This window comes from Equus przewalskii, unplaced genomic scaffold (assembly GCF_037783145.1).
Source record: "Equus przewalskii isolate Varuska unplaced genomic scaffold, EquPr2 ChrUn-6, whole genome shotgun sequence".
NCBI classification, from domain to species: domain Eukaryota; kingdom Metazoa; phylum Chordata; class Mammalia; order Perissodactyla; family Equidae; genus Equus; species Equus przewalskii.
In genome coordinates this window covers 2349946-2364163 of record NW_027228754.1, presented here as the reverse complement: position 1 = coordinate 2364163, position 14218 = coordinate 2349946, and the positions used below count along the sequence as shown (strand labels likewise).

The 14218-nt window shown below is 40.2% G+C and overlaps 2 protein-coding genes across 3 annotated transcripts; one reads left to right on the top strand and one right to left on the bottom strand.

The window, feature by feature from the left end:
* Nucleotides 1-2220: 2220 nt before the first annotated feature.
* Nucleotides 2221-7897, top strand: FCER1A (Fc epsilon receptor Ia). 2 transcript variants are annotated; one of them, XM_008524717.2, is made up of 5 exons: nucleotides 2221-2435; nucleotides 2860-2880; nucleotides 3988-4242; nucleotides 5740-6009; nucleotides 7506-7897. In XM_008524717.2, exons 1-5 carry the CDS (start codon nucleotides 2381-2383, stop codon nucleotides 7670-7672), a joined length of 768 nt encoding a protein of 255 aa, XP_008522939.2. In that variant the 5' UTR covers nucleotides 2221-2380; the 3' UTR covers nucleotides 7673-7897. The 2 variants fall into 2 exon arrangements, with proteins under 2 accessions (XP_008522939.2, XP_070464331.1); XM_070608230.1 differs by lacking the exon at nucleotides 2860-2880 and having other exon boundaries at nucleotides 2282-2435.
* A 5087-nt stretch (nucleotides 7898-12984) lies between these two features.
* On the bottom strand, nucleotides 12985-13926 carry LOC103553941 (olfactory receptor 10J3). Its single transcript, XM_008524718.2, has one exon. It carries the CDS (start codon nucleotides 13924-13926, stop codon nucleotides 12985-12987), a length of 942 nt encoding a protein of 313 aa, XP_008522940.2.
* Between the last annotated feature and the right edge of the window lie 292 nt (nucleotides 13927-14218).

The window sequence follows — 14218 nt, the reverse complement described above, 5'->3', positions numbered from 1 at the left end:
GTATGGTTTATTCTTCTTGATGTTGTTGACTTTGTTGTTTTTGGGGGTTTCTTTTTAGGGGTAGATAGATGAGTGGTTTGAGTTTCTTTTTTTAAGTTTTAATGAACTGCTTTTGTTGAATCTGCTAAATTGTTTCTGTCACTGCTACCAAAACACCAGCTTTATTTCAGTTCTGGACACTGAAGCAAAAGCTTTAGGATGGTGAAGCAAATGAAAGTAGTCTCTAACTCTCCAAGTGAGGAAATAGTGCCTGTTGATGTGCTCCACTCCACTTCCCACTCAAGTAGGAGATATTTGGACAGCATGGAGACTTAAGAGGAAGTCTTTAAATAATTGGAATCACAGTAAAGTGATTGTCTGTGAAGGACAATTTCATTGTAAGATCACTGTCCTAGGAAAAAAGAATACCCCATAGATTCCCTGGACAAACTCTCAACAAGGTGTAAAATAGAATCTGTCTCTGTCTCTTCCAGGAGCTTGGTGTTCAGATACTGCCTTCCAATAGCACCTCAAAAACTATTTTTCCTACTTCTTTCTCCTCCTCTCCTCCTCTCCATCAAAGAACTTTTTGTCCTCTATTCTTTCCTTATCATGCTCTCTTCTTCCTGGCTATGGAGAGGAGTGAGATTGCTTACATAAATTATACTGGCATAAGATACTAGTTATCAAATAAAGCATCCTATGTAGGTTGCCAATTGCCTTAATCCAGTTGAAATGCATGTTTCTCCTAAAAGTTTTTAATAAATAATGGTAATAAAGAAGGAGGAAGATATATTTATTGAGCATTTTTTACATACCAGATGCTGTGCAATGCACTTTACGTATTTATTATCTTATTAAACCTCATAATAAAGCTGTGATCTGGACAATGTTATTGCACCTATTTTACATATAAACCTTGATCACATAAATAGTAGCAGTATTTGAATTCAGATCTTTAAATACAAACAACTTACACTTTTCAAAATAACTTGCTTCTTTCTGTAAATATTTGTCACTAAAACACTGCATGACCTGGGACCAGTCACTAATCTTTTTTATCTGAAACTTTCTGTTTATAAATCTTTTTAGCTCCATATTCGATAGAAGCTAGAAGCTTTGGTCAGATCTTTACGTGGACCAACTTTATGTTTAATTCAATAGACAGTTCAACAGTCTGTGAGGAAATCCTGGTGTGATAGAATGCGGCCTCGCTTACTCCATATTGCCCCTGCCTATTTCAGAGTTTGGGAAAGGATCAAATATAATACTGCATATGAGAATCTTTGTAAATGGCAGAGCATAGATATTTATGGACTTATCATCTCCACTATCATTACCAATACCAAATCCTGGAAGAAGGTGACCAACTCTGACTTAGAGCTAAAAAACAAATGAATTAGTCAAAAAAAGTCCTGGAGGAAAGAGAACTAATGTGGATTTAAAGGAGAAAGGTTGATCATGCTGGAAGATTAGAAAGAGAAAAATGGACAAAAGCTGGGAAAGAAAAGAAAATAAATTATATGACCTATTTCCCTGTAAGTTATGGTTTAACATCTGCCTTCCTGTATTGTGAGCCCCAACAGGGCCAGTAGGAGAGAAGGAGTCTCTGAAAATGTCTCTAATTTGGTTAGTCAGATACTGGATCATCAGGAAATCAGATGACAATTTGTTGATTTGCACACTAATGGACTGGCAGGAAATTAGATAACAGGAGGGTTGGTAGCTCCGGAGAACCACAACAGAATTTCAGCAATTGCTAGTCATATGTGTGTACATGCATAAACAGTATATCATCATGATTAAGACTTTTACTCTGGGGCAAGATTTTTATACGTTTGAATCCCAAATTAGCCATTTAGTAGGTAGTACCCTAAGACAAGTTACTTAACCTCTCTAAGCTCCAGTTTTCCTGTCTATAAAATGTAGATAACTATGGTACTTTATTTCATAGGATCATTGTAAGAAATGAATGAAATATCAGATTTATTTTATTTGTTAATTTCATTTAGCATAGTGTCTGTTATATATTTTAGGTACTGAATAGTTAACTATTATTGTTTTATTCTGCTCTCCCCTGCACCCTACTTTTCTAAATTGCATTGATTGACACTTTAAGAAAGTCCTGTGACTGTGTGCATAGCCCTTTGTCTCTCTTCCACCAGATTTCAGATCTGTATGTGGAGTGGGGTGGGGAATGCAGTAAGGGGGGGTCTATATAAAATTGCCCAATTAGGCACCACTCTGAATATTATCTCCAGAGAAGATGGCAAACCTAGGCACAGCTAATGAGTCAATCAGATATGATACAGAAAACATTTCCTTCCCCTTTTTGGTTTCAGGTCTGTTTTAAGTCTCTAGACCTCTCCAGCCCAGTTGGCACCTAGAGGCCACAGAGGAGATGCCTGCTCCCATGGGAAGCCCTGCCCTGCTGTGGATAACTTTTCTGCTCTTCTGTAAGTAGAGGTTCAGTTACTATTCCTGGAGGGGCCAAAATGGATCTGGGGAACAGCTGGGGACTTTGACGGTTTTAGTGGTGACTTTTTCTAGGACATATGCAAATTATGGGGCATTTCCCAGGGATTCTGTAGTGGAGACAAGCTGGAGAGCAGAGGAAACTGAGCTGAGCAATGCCAAAGGCAGAAGCCAGACTGAAAGGCTGTGTCCTTGAAATCGCTCTGTTATTGCCCAGAGAGCAAGGGAGGGAGGACAGAGGAAAGACAGAAGCGCCTTCTTTCCCTGGGTCAGATTCCTGAGAAGAGGCTTGGCCCGTAAAACTCCATGGATGTAGACCTCACCACCATATACCCAGATCTCAGTCTTCAGGAGTCCCAGAAGGCTGGGGATAGACAATAACTTATCCTCTCTGGACTTTTACAGCTCTGGATGGCGTGCCAGCAGGTGAGTCCTTTGTCCTTGTTCCCTCTGCAGTTCAGTGTGTCTGGGCGTTGCTCTCCCTCACTGTTTCCCTTCATCCCGTCACCTCTGTTTGCTAATGATTGTGAATCTACTCCTCCCTGTCCAACTTGCTTCTCATTTCTACCTTGCTTTGTCTTCCTTCTTTTCCCTCATTCAAAATCTTCTCACATATCATTTCATTTTTTAAGTCACTTCCTCCTCTTTTTATGCCAACAACCATGTCTGTTGAACATCTGAGTCTCAGCCTCTCTTCCAAACACTATCACATAATCTCATTCAATTCTTACATCACCTTCATTATTATTATTATTGCCATTTTATAACTGAGGATGCTGAAACTCAGATTAAGTGATTTTCTGGAGGTTGCGTAGACAACAAAGGACTAGATTCTAACATAAGTCCCTTGGATCCAAGTCTGGTTCTCTTTTGACTGTATCACCTTTTCTTCATCACCACCTAGCCACTTGCTTGGCTGCTGTTTGAATATTGGTCTCATCTGTTTGTTCTTAGAAGCCTTTTAAAACTGATTCTCTTGGTGTTTCTCACTACCTTCCAGAATTGACACAAATTGTTCACTCCATATACACTCACAATTAAATAGTTATAAAAATTTAGAGCTGGCAGAGATCTTATATTTCATCTAGTCCAACACCTTTATTCATTCATTATTCACTCAATAAATATTTAATGAACACTTACTATGTACCAGCTACTGTACTGAGCTATGGTTGAACAGGACAGATATTGGTTCTGCCTGAAAAGAGATTGCAGTCCTCATTGACAGATCCTGAAACCAAAATCAAGAGAATTAGAGTGAGTTATCCTGCATCACACAGTAAATTTGTTTGTTTTTTAATATCTTGCATTAGTATCCTGTCTTCCTCCCAAGGTTGGGAGCTCCCTGGGGCCACAACATTGTTTCCTTCTTCCTTTAATCCTAGGAATCAGGACAGGGTCTTATCACCAGCAGCATAAGGGTAGATTGACCATTGATTGTCTCACTATTTGTATGTCTGTATTTTGGAGTCTAGCCAGTTTTCAATGATTTTTTTCCCTCTATATCTTTTTCCATAATTTGATCTTCTGAAGCCATCCGGAAATCTACAGTGTCCTTGAATCCCCCATGGAATAGAATATTTCGAGGAGAGAATGTGACTCTTACATGTAATAAGAACAAGCCCCTTAAAGGCAACTCCACTGAGTGGACCTACAACAACACCACTTTAGAAGTGACAACTTCAAGTTTGAACATCACTAATGCCTCACACCGGAGCAGTGGGGAATACAGATGTCGGAACAATGACTTGAACCTGAGTGAAGCTGTGCACCTAGAAGTTTTCAGTGGTAAGTTCCAGGGTTATGCAAATATAGATTCTTCAATGAGATGAATGGGCCACATGAAGATGAGGAGAAAGAAAGTTATTTCAAGGCTTAGGGTACCAAGGTGGGACACAGGATCTCTCACTCAAGATCTGTTCATCTCATTCTTCCACATCTACTCCTTCTGGCTTCTTTCAATATTCTGGCCATCTCCCAATGTTATTCCTCTACTTTATTTCACCTCTGACTGTCTTTTCGACATAGGTGTATATCGTATGGTCAAATGGCATGTTGGATATGTGAACTTTGTAAAGAGCTGTGTATCTGAAATAGGATCAAGAAGCTTAATTTAAAGATTTGCTCTGCAATTTCTTTGTGCCATGATCTGAATATTAGGTTGTACTCTTCATTTTGAACGATATCTGTGTACATTCCTCATGTCCTCTACTCTTACTTAAGAACAAGTCTTATGTTTGCTTCATCTTTATCACTCCCCTACTGCCAACAACTAGCGCAGCATGCTTAGGCATATGTGGGTTAGTTAGTAAATATTGAATCAACAAACTAATGATTTCATTTGAATGGCTTGGTCATTGTTATATTTTACTTTATATTTTTAAATATAAATATATTTTAAAGTATAAACATACTTTATATTTTTCTCTTGAGTGAAAAAATATGTTTCAACATCAATATGCAAATTCCAAATACAACCTAAAGGAGTGTAGAATAGCTTCTTCATTTCTTTGGAGTAGATTCTAGAAAAGTCCTCAAGGATTGCTCCTAAATAAAATATGCTTGCACAACCTAGCCATATTTACATTCAAAATTATCCTTTGGCAAATGCTTTTCAATTCTTAAAGTGATATTACCCATAGAACTTGACTCTTATCTTTTACTGGGTCATTATTGACAAATATTTGTTGAGTACCTACCAACTTCTAGGTGTTGTGTTAGGCACTGAGGATATAATATAAGGAATAGACATAGCCTCTGACCTTTTGAAGTATAGAGCCAAATGGGGAAGAGGATATTAAATAAATAATTACACAAATAATTAATTTAAACATGATACATGTTTTGAGGAAGTTTAGGGGCCAGCTATGGTTAATAGCAGAACTGGGAAGCTCCTACAAGGTAAGAGAGAACAAAATAGACACTCTCCTAGGCTGAGGGTCTCCAAGTAGAGTAGGTTTATTTCCCCCTTACTGACTAGAACTAGCAACAATGAGTCTGAAGGGAATACCGGGTTTCAGATCTTCCATGGATGAGATCAGCAGAAATGTCAGATTTTATGGTCCCCCGACTTACTTTTTATAAGCAGAGAGGATTTGTCAATGTAGAAGACAAGCTCTAAGCATTATTTTGTGTTGACTTTTTGTTGACCTTATGAGCCAAGAAATGAGTTAATGATAAACCATGGTTTCTGATACACACTCTATCCATGACATTTTTTAGTTTATTTTATGTATCTATCTATTCGTTCATTGTTAAATAAATAATGTAATGAATGCTCTTCAGACTGGCTGCTCCTTCAGGCCTCTGCTGAGGAGGTCATAGAGGGTAAGACCCTCGTTCTCAGGTGCCATGGCTGGAAGAATTGGGACGTCTTCAAGGTGATCTACTACAAGGATGGCAAACCCCTCAAGTACTTGTATGAGAACAAAAACTTCTCCATTAAAAGTGCCACAACAGAAAACAGTGGCACCTATTACTGCGAGGGTGCTTTTAACTTTAAGCGAACAAGTGAACGCTATACCTCTGATTACCTCAACATTACTGTAAAAAAAGGTGAGTTGGTAAAGGAAGGGAGGGAGTCCATAGCAGGGGAAGGGAGAGAGAACACCTAAGCCTGACATGGTTGCAGCTTGTAGAATGAGGGCAGCTGCCATACTCTGGAAATTCTCCTAGACTTGCAATGAGGAGACCTGGAGTATAGTATATCCCTCAATTTCTGTCTTAGATTCCTTATTTGTTTAACGGCAATAGTAATATCTGCTCACATTATGGAATTTTTATGAAGATTAAATGTGGTCATATTTGTGAAATGGATTAGTAAACCATTAAGCACTACCCAAGCATAAAAGATTGCAATTACTGTTTTGACCTCAAAGTCATCTTTTGCTCATGGGGAGAACACTTATATTTATTTATCCAATTGAAAGAGAGTTTCAAAGTTGAAGGAATAAAGGCTATAAAGAGCTGAAAGTGTCTATTCCAACCTAAGAGGGCTAGGAAAGGAAAACAACAAGTCAATAGGCTGTGTGCTTGTGTATTGGGAGGTGAGAGAGAAGGCTTGTGAGAAAACGATAGGAAGGTGGGCTGCCTCCATAGCCAATGAAAATGACTACTCTTTCCAAACTCACATAAGAGAGGGAGTCTTTGAAATATTTGCCTTGGAAGGAGGAAACTAGAGCTTTTGTTCATAGTAATGTCTAGAAAAGCATGAGACCAAAAAGCAGAATTAAGCTCTACTGGCAGTTCTCTGCTAACTAATTTGAGACCTAAGTGCTATTTAATTGTCACTGGATCCTTATCTGTAAAATAAAAGGTTTGGTCTAGACTCCATTAGAATCACTTGGGGAATTTTAAAAAAATATTGCTGTATCTCATCCCTTAAAGTTCCAATTTAATTGTTTTGGAGTGAGGCCGGGGCATAGTATTTTCAAAAGCTCTTTTAACTGATGGTAATGTGCAGCCCGTGTTGAGAGCCACTAGTCTAGGTGATCTCTAAGTGTTTTCTGGCTATAATATTCCGGGGCTCTACAATTCTAGAATAATAGCAAAAATCAATACCTTATAAATAGAGTAACAGAATCACAAAATAGTGGAATTGGAAGGCAACTTAAAGAGGATCTAGTCCAGTATCCTCATTTCACCCAACATGCATGGACTAAATGGTGATTGAATGATTGAGAAATAAGGCACTGCTGATCCCCTGCCCTCACTCTGTCTCTTTTCCACCCCCCATACCATGTGTGGACATTGGTCTTGTCAGCTCCAAGAAAGGGATCTTCTTTCCTATGACCTTCCCCTTGGACACGTTGGCTAGAGGAACTGTTATACAGGGGCTGTTGGGGAAATACTCAGGACTCCCTAGGGCTCAGAGAGCACAGACTTAGGAACTCAAATTTGTGAGTGTTTTCTCTCCGCTCCTGGATGCCATATCATGTTAGAAGATGAAGGACCAGGGTGGGCCCTTCTCTTAGGGAGGATGAAACCCTGAACCTCATTCTTTGATTCCTAATATAAGTTATGTTTCTTGTTGCATCTATCTTCCACTACAGCTGAGCAAAGCAAACGCTACTGGCTACAATTTATTATTCCATTGTTGGTGGTGATTCTGTTTGCTGTGGACACAGGATTGTTTGTCTCGACCCAGCAGCAGTTAACATTTCTCTTGAAGATTAAGAGGACCAGGAGAGGCAGAAAACTTATGGACCCCCATCCTTAAGTGAGACCCGAGAAAGAACTGATGTCACTGCTCAAGAAACCTTTGCAACAGCAATTTCTTCCTGGCATCAGCAATTGCTTTTCAGTTGTCAAACACAGATCATAATGTACATAGAAAGGTCTATGCCCACGGCTTTGCAGAATTGCATCATTAAACTAACTAGAACTGGTTAAGTGGCATGTAATAGTAAGTGCTCAATAAACATCACTTAAATAAATATAAGAATGAATAGATTCATTTATTAGCATGTGTAAAAGAGAAGTACAATTTGAAAAAAGAAGTATGAAACCACGTAATATGACGCTTCTAAGTATTTAAGGCTAACTCGTTTCTTCTTTGCTTCTAGAGACAAGAATCATGAAGTTATAGATTAAAAATGTTCTCTCTTGACCATTAAAAGTCTGAGCTAGGAACAAGAAGACATGGTAGGATGCTAATGAGATTGATCATTTTTATGCTCTCTCTTTAACTTATTATCTATGAGTTTCTAGTTCTTGGCAGAATTTGGGGTAGTCTTGAGCCATAGGACTCAGGGAATAGGGCTCAGTGTAAGATTCCCCTGTGATTGTTTCACCTCTTTAATCTCTCCCAAACCTAAATCTCAAATATCCTCTTACAACACCCATATGAAGCATCTTAGAGAAATTCCAATGAATAATAATAATCAGAACTCTCAGCTCTGAAAACAGTCCAAGACTGAATGCGATCTCAGGCAAAGACCCAATCTTTGTTCTCCCATCCCCACACCATCCCCACTCATAGTGACAGTTATACTGGGGGTTTGGGGAAAGCATTAAGGAAGAGAAGAGGCATATTGTCAGTGCTGATCATGAATTCACAATGGCAAATGAGAGATCAGAGCACCTATAGTTTATTTATGTTTCACAACAATTAATAACATCAGGAGGAAGTGAATCTAGGGGGAAAATTTGTATATATCCATGAGACTAAGTCCCATTTTCTAGAAAGGATGTTTTTGGGCCATAAAGCAGAGAGAAATTATTGGAGATTTTATTTTTTTATATAGTCATATAGTATGAACCTCCTTAACACTCTCTACTTTTTTTTTTCATTAAATCATATCAGAGAGGTAAGAAATGACCAGATTCCCAGTGAACAGCCTTGTCACTTGGCTTTATGTAAACAGGCCTGGTAAGCAGAGAAGAGATTTTTCCTGTAACAGCAGACCAGAAAATGTCCCTATAGGAGGTTCCTTGGTGGTGTTCCTGGACACTTCCTCTGCCCTTAAGAAAAGATAGGAGGTCTACTATGGGATATAGCCGTGGTACCACAGCCTTGCAGAACACTCATTAACATCTTGCTTCGCAGTATTCTGTACACAGCTACACATCAGGCTAGAGAGAAGAAACTTACTCCTTTATTTGGCCTGAGGCCAAATGACGCAGAGTTAAGAATTGAAAGATATTAAACATAGATAGAAAGTCCAGGCTTCATCAGCTCGAGAAATATCTTCTGAGGGATTTTCTGGTTTCTTGAGTGTTACAATTCACTTTCACCTCCCATTTTATCCTCGCTCCAAGCTTGCAAGGGCTATAGATAGAACACAAACCTGGAAGTTAAAGCTGTTATTAACTAGCTGTGTGATTGGGGCAAGTTCCTTGCTACTCTCTGAGATTCCGTTTCTTCTTTGTAACAAGAGGGGTTTGGAGTAGGTGGTCTCTAAGCTCCCTTTGAACCAGACATTTTGTCATTCACTACTTGAGAACCCAGTTTCTATGTGGTGCCTATCCAGGCACAAAGACTCAGAATGAATTCTCTAAGAAGTTCCAGTGTGTTTTCCCTTCATCCTTCAAACACTGTTCTCTCCCTTTACTGTGCTTTTCCATGTATCTGAATTTCAGGTTTTTCCCCAGACTTACGTCTACCATTTATTTCTAAATATTTTTTCTTGATATTTTTACGTCTCCTGTTCCATTGGGAATGTGAAACACAGAATTAGGGCTTGAGTATTTCATGGACCCTCAAAGTATGGCATTTATAAAAGAGTCTTTTTATTGTAATATACATGAAATCTCCCTATGCCAGAGAGGGAGTATATTTGTTGTACAAACAAGTAGAATAGAAGTAATTCCCCGCTAGTTCACCCTTGGGGCCAGTCCATAAAGCATATTTTCTCTCCCATAATTGCTAATCCAACTTGGCTGCCACAAATCATCATGAACTCCCAGTAGTTAAGGACTAGTTTTTTGAATATCAAGTCAATAGCTTCCTACCAGTGGCCAACGGAAGACAAATTTCCTTGGCCACCTCAAGAGTGAAAACTCAGACAAAAGATCTACCTTGTCAGTATTTTGGGGAATTGAGTACTTGAAGAAAGGCTCTGCTCTTCCTCTCTTCTCATTAAATATGAAATGGAACCATTGTTGGGAAATGGGAACATCTCCTTGAGCCCAGAGATGGGAGTTTATGTTGAGAATGACAGAGCTACCTACCAGCCTGGGTCACTAGATAACCTCAGAGAGTAATACTGTCCTCCTGCCTTAAGTTGCCTGTCCAGTTCTGGACAGTTACTTACCAAGCTCAAGTCTCCATCTGGTGCTTCACAAATCTCCACAACATTTCCCATCACAGTCCTTTTACTCTATAAATGTGCGCAAGATCACTGTCAAATTCACATGTACACATTACTTACAGCACCTACACTTTTTCCCTTCTTGAAAATTAGAAGGACAGATGCTCACTTTTAGTTCTTTCTTGTTATTTGCAATTTTTAAAATATCACTGAGAGTGGTGAGCAATTTTACTGCAAGGTAAGGGCACCAGGCTACAATGAAATTTAAATTGCTTGTAGAAAAATTTTTGAAGACAAAAGAATGACTTCTTGTGGATGCTGAGAAAAATTCAAAGTTTTACTTTTTAAACCAGTTTCCAAGAAGACAGTACTGCACTGCCACCGACTAAATTGAGGCACAGTAAATATTGTTCAATTAATAGGATGAAATTTTTTTTTTATTAAAATGTAGGATCCACTGACTTTCTGCCTTCGCTAGAATATGTCAAGGCTGAAAGTTTGGGTTCTCCACTTGCCAACTGCTGTTCTAGAAATGGGATCCTGAAATGTTGCAGATTGGGATACCCAGAAACAGACTCTGAAATAGAGATTTGAATGTAACATGTTTCTTAGGGAAGTGCTCTCGGCATCAACACATGTGTGGGAGTGAAGGAAGCAAAATCTGGCAGAGGGAGAAGTTGAAATGTGATGCAGTTGCAGCAGAAACTTCAAACCACCCCACGGGCCACCCCGGTTCTTTAGCAGTTAAGTGCATGCAATCCGCTCCGGCAGCCCGGGATTTGCTGGTTCAGATCCCAGGTGTGGATATACACACGGCTTCTCAAGTCATGCTGTGACAGGCATCCCACACATAAAATAGAAGAAGATGGGCACAGATCCTAGCTCAGGGCCAATCTTCCTCAGCAAAAAGAGGATTGGTGGTAGATGTTACTTAGCTCAGGGCTAATCTTCCTCAAAAAAACAAAAAGGACCCCGTTCAAACCACCTCGCAGATGAGAGCCCTGGAGCCAGGAGAGCCCTTTGTAATCGTCTTAAATTGAGGTAAGGGGCCAGCCTTTATACCCTGAAATAGACAAGTCATTGGAAGCAATCTGTCCCTGGTGATTGGGTGTGACTTTGGAGGAGGCCTCTCTTTAGGAAGGGCAATTCCTGAAGAGGGACTCAACTGAGACCTGTCAGCCCAGGACACTCCCAGCAGCTGGGGGAATGAACGTGTGGGTCTTGAAGGGGCACAAGCTGGGTAGTGTGCCACAGCATCCACTAAACACAACTTGGCATGGAAGAGAATGTGCCACTGGTCATCAGAGCTTTACCTAACAGCTTTATCAGCAGAACTACTAAGCAAAAATTTTTTTATAATTATTTTTGGCTATCCTCACAGAAGTGAACTGACTTTATCATTTCTAGAAGTCTTGACACAAAGGCAAAGATATCTTTTATCTCTGGTCAGACTTCACACACCAGTGTATTTTGCAAAGCAGAACATGTTAACTTGATTTAGAAGATTAGTTAATTTCCACTGACTTCTGCCCTCCTCAGCACTCAGCTGACTTCATGACACTCTCACAAGTGGTATCTTGTCTCTGCAGGGTCACCCCATGGGATCAGCTGGACTGGAATCCTGCAGGAGCTGTGTTTGAAACTCAGGTTATGCTTGTTCCTCAGTATAGAAGGCCAGAGTGGAGTGGAAGGATGAGGGACAGAGTACCTCCCCCGCACCAGAGCAAATGCTTTCATCTTCTGTGACGCTCACACATGAAATGCTGTTTTTAACTCAGATTCTAAGTTGGGAGTATCTAAGAAAAAATTTCTGAAGATTAGCCTCTGCAGGCTTAGGAGATTACTGGAAAAATTTTTATTTGAGTCAAGCTTCTGACTTCTGTTCATTAATAAATATTTTCGGAAGTTATACTTAAAGTGCTTACATTTATAACACTATTTCAAAAAGTTCAAGTCTACCCTGAAAAAGGAACCATACTTTTGTTTGGTTCCTTCTAATCTCAATCTTCTTTCACTGTTGTGTTGGAAGTGTGAAAAGTGTTGAACTTTTCAGCATATTCTCCTTTACAATTGGAGTTTTCTCACTGAGGCATCTCGGGACTATGGACAACTAACCTCTGGGTTCTCGGTAGCTGATGATTTCATGCTTTCCCACGTTTGCATTCCTCATTCCCAGGAATGATCAGTTAGGGCAGTTCTACTCCTTGGAAAGTGTGTATCCAACCTGTTGAAGATTCCTCAGACTGTGATGGGATATTAGCAAGTGGCAAAAACAGATTACAAGAACGCTTTCAATGTCCACAGAAAAGGATATGCATGTGTGTCTCCTCACTTACTTGTTAAAAAGTAACCTATACCCTTAACAAAAACAAGTCTTTCTGAGGTGGTTTCCAAACCTTCAACTCTCTGAGATGAGTCTGTCCTGTTCATTAGCAGTTTAGACCCTGCTGGATTTTGTGTCTTAATGGAGTTGTATAATTCAATATATCCTGAGGGTATGTGTAGCTGTGTGCATGTGTGTGACAGAACATGGATATGAGTGATCCAGGCAGGTAAATCTTTCCCTTATGTTTGTAAGTGTATGCCAAGTCGTTTTCTGTCCTCTCTGAAGGAGGGCATAGAGAACCATGACTGGCTCATATGGAAGCCTCTAATGTTAGCACCCAATTCAATATAGTCTATTCTTGTTGATCCCATACTTAAAGGCATTATTGGAACAGAATTAAAATTAATACACATTTATAAAATCAAAGAAAAGTCCTTCAATAACGTTTCCTCATTAAGAGGAGAGAGGCTTTTGTCCCATGGCTTTGTACAGAGCATCTTTGACCTCCTTGTTTCTCAGGCTGTACACAAGGGGGTTCAGCAGGGGAGTGATGACAGTGTAGGTCACTGAGATGAGTCTGTCCTGCCCCAGGGAACTCTGGGACTTAGGCTTGAGATAGATGATAGAGGCACAGCCATAGTGGATGATGACCACTGTGAGGTGGGAGGCACAGGTGGCAAAGGCCTTCTTTCGACCCTCAGTTGAAGCAATCTTAAGGATGGTGGAGATGATGAGGACATAGGAGATGAAGACTAGGCCCATGGGTAGAACAAGGACACAGACACTGACAACAAAGTTGATGATCTCATTGACAGTTGTGTCTGTGCAGGCCAGCTTCAGCAGGGGTCTCACGTCACAGAAGAAGTGAGAGATTACAAAGTCATCACAAAAGGGCAGGCCAAATACAGATGTGACCTGGACAGTGGCCATGCACAGGCCAATTTCCAGAGAACCAGATGCCAACTGGACACAGGCCTCTTTACCCATGATCATTGAATACTGTAGGGGTTTGCAGATGGCCACATAGCGATCAAATCCCATGGCAGTGAGCAGGAAGCAGTTGTTGATACCAAAGGTGAGATAGAAGAAGAGCTGAGTGGCACAGCCTTGGATAGCAATGGGCTGGTAAGGATTCAGGAGGCCATAAAGCATATGGGGAATGATGGCCACAGTGTAGCAGGTCTCAGAGATGGACAGCATGCTCAGGAAAAAGTACATGGGAGTATGGAGGTGATGATCCAGGCGAATAATAGTCACAATGATGACATTGCCAGAGAGAGTCAGCAGGTACAAAATTAGAAAGACAACAAAGAAGACAAGCCTGGGTTGCCACCCAAAGCTAGAGAAACCTTCAAAGAGGAACTCAGTCACAGCTGTGGAATTTGGCTTTAGCATTGAGGGATGTCTAGGTCTGAAAGAGCTAGGCAAAGGAAAGAAAGGTGTGATGAGTCAACCACGAAAGAGTAGACTGGATGAAAGCCTTCAGTAAAGGGTGTGTCCATCCTCTGAGCAATGCTCTAGACCTTGAGGGCCATCAGTGTTCAGCTATTGGCCAGTTGCTCAGAGTCATCACCTTTACTACTCTCTTCTTTGGTGATACAGAGGTGTTACTCCAGGACCCTGGGATTCAGGGCAAGGATAGATCTGAGAGGGAAAGTAGTGACAAATTAAAAGACAAATTTGTGGA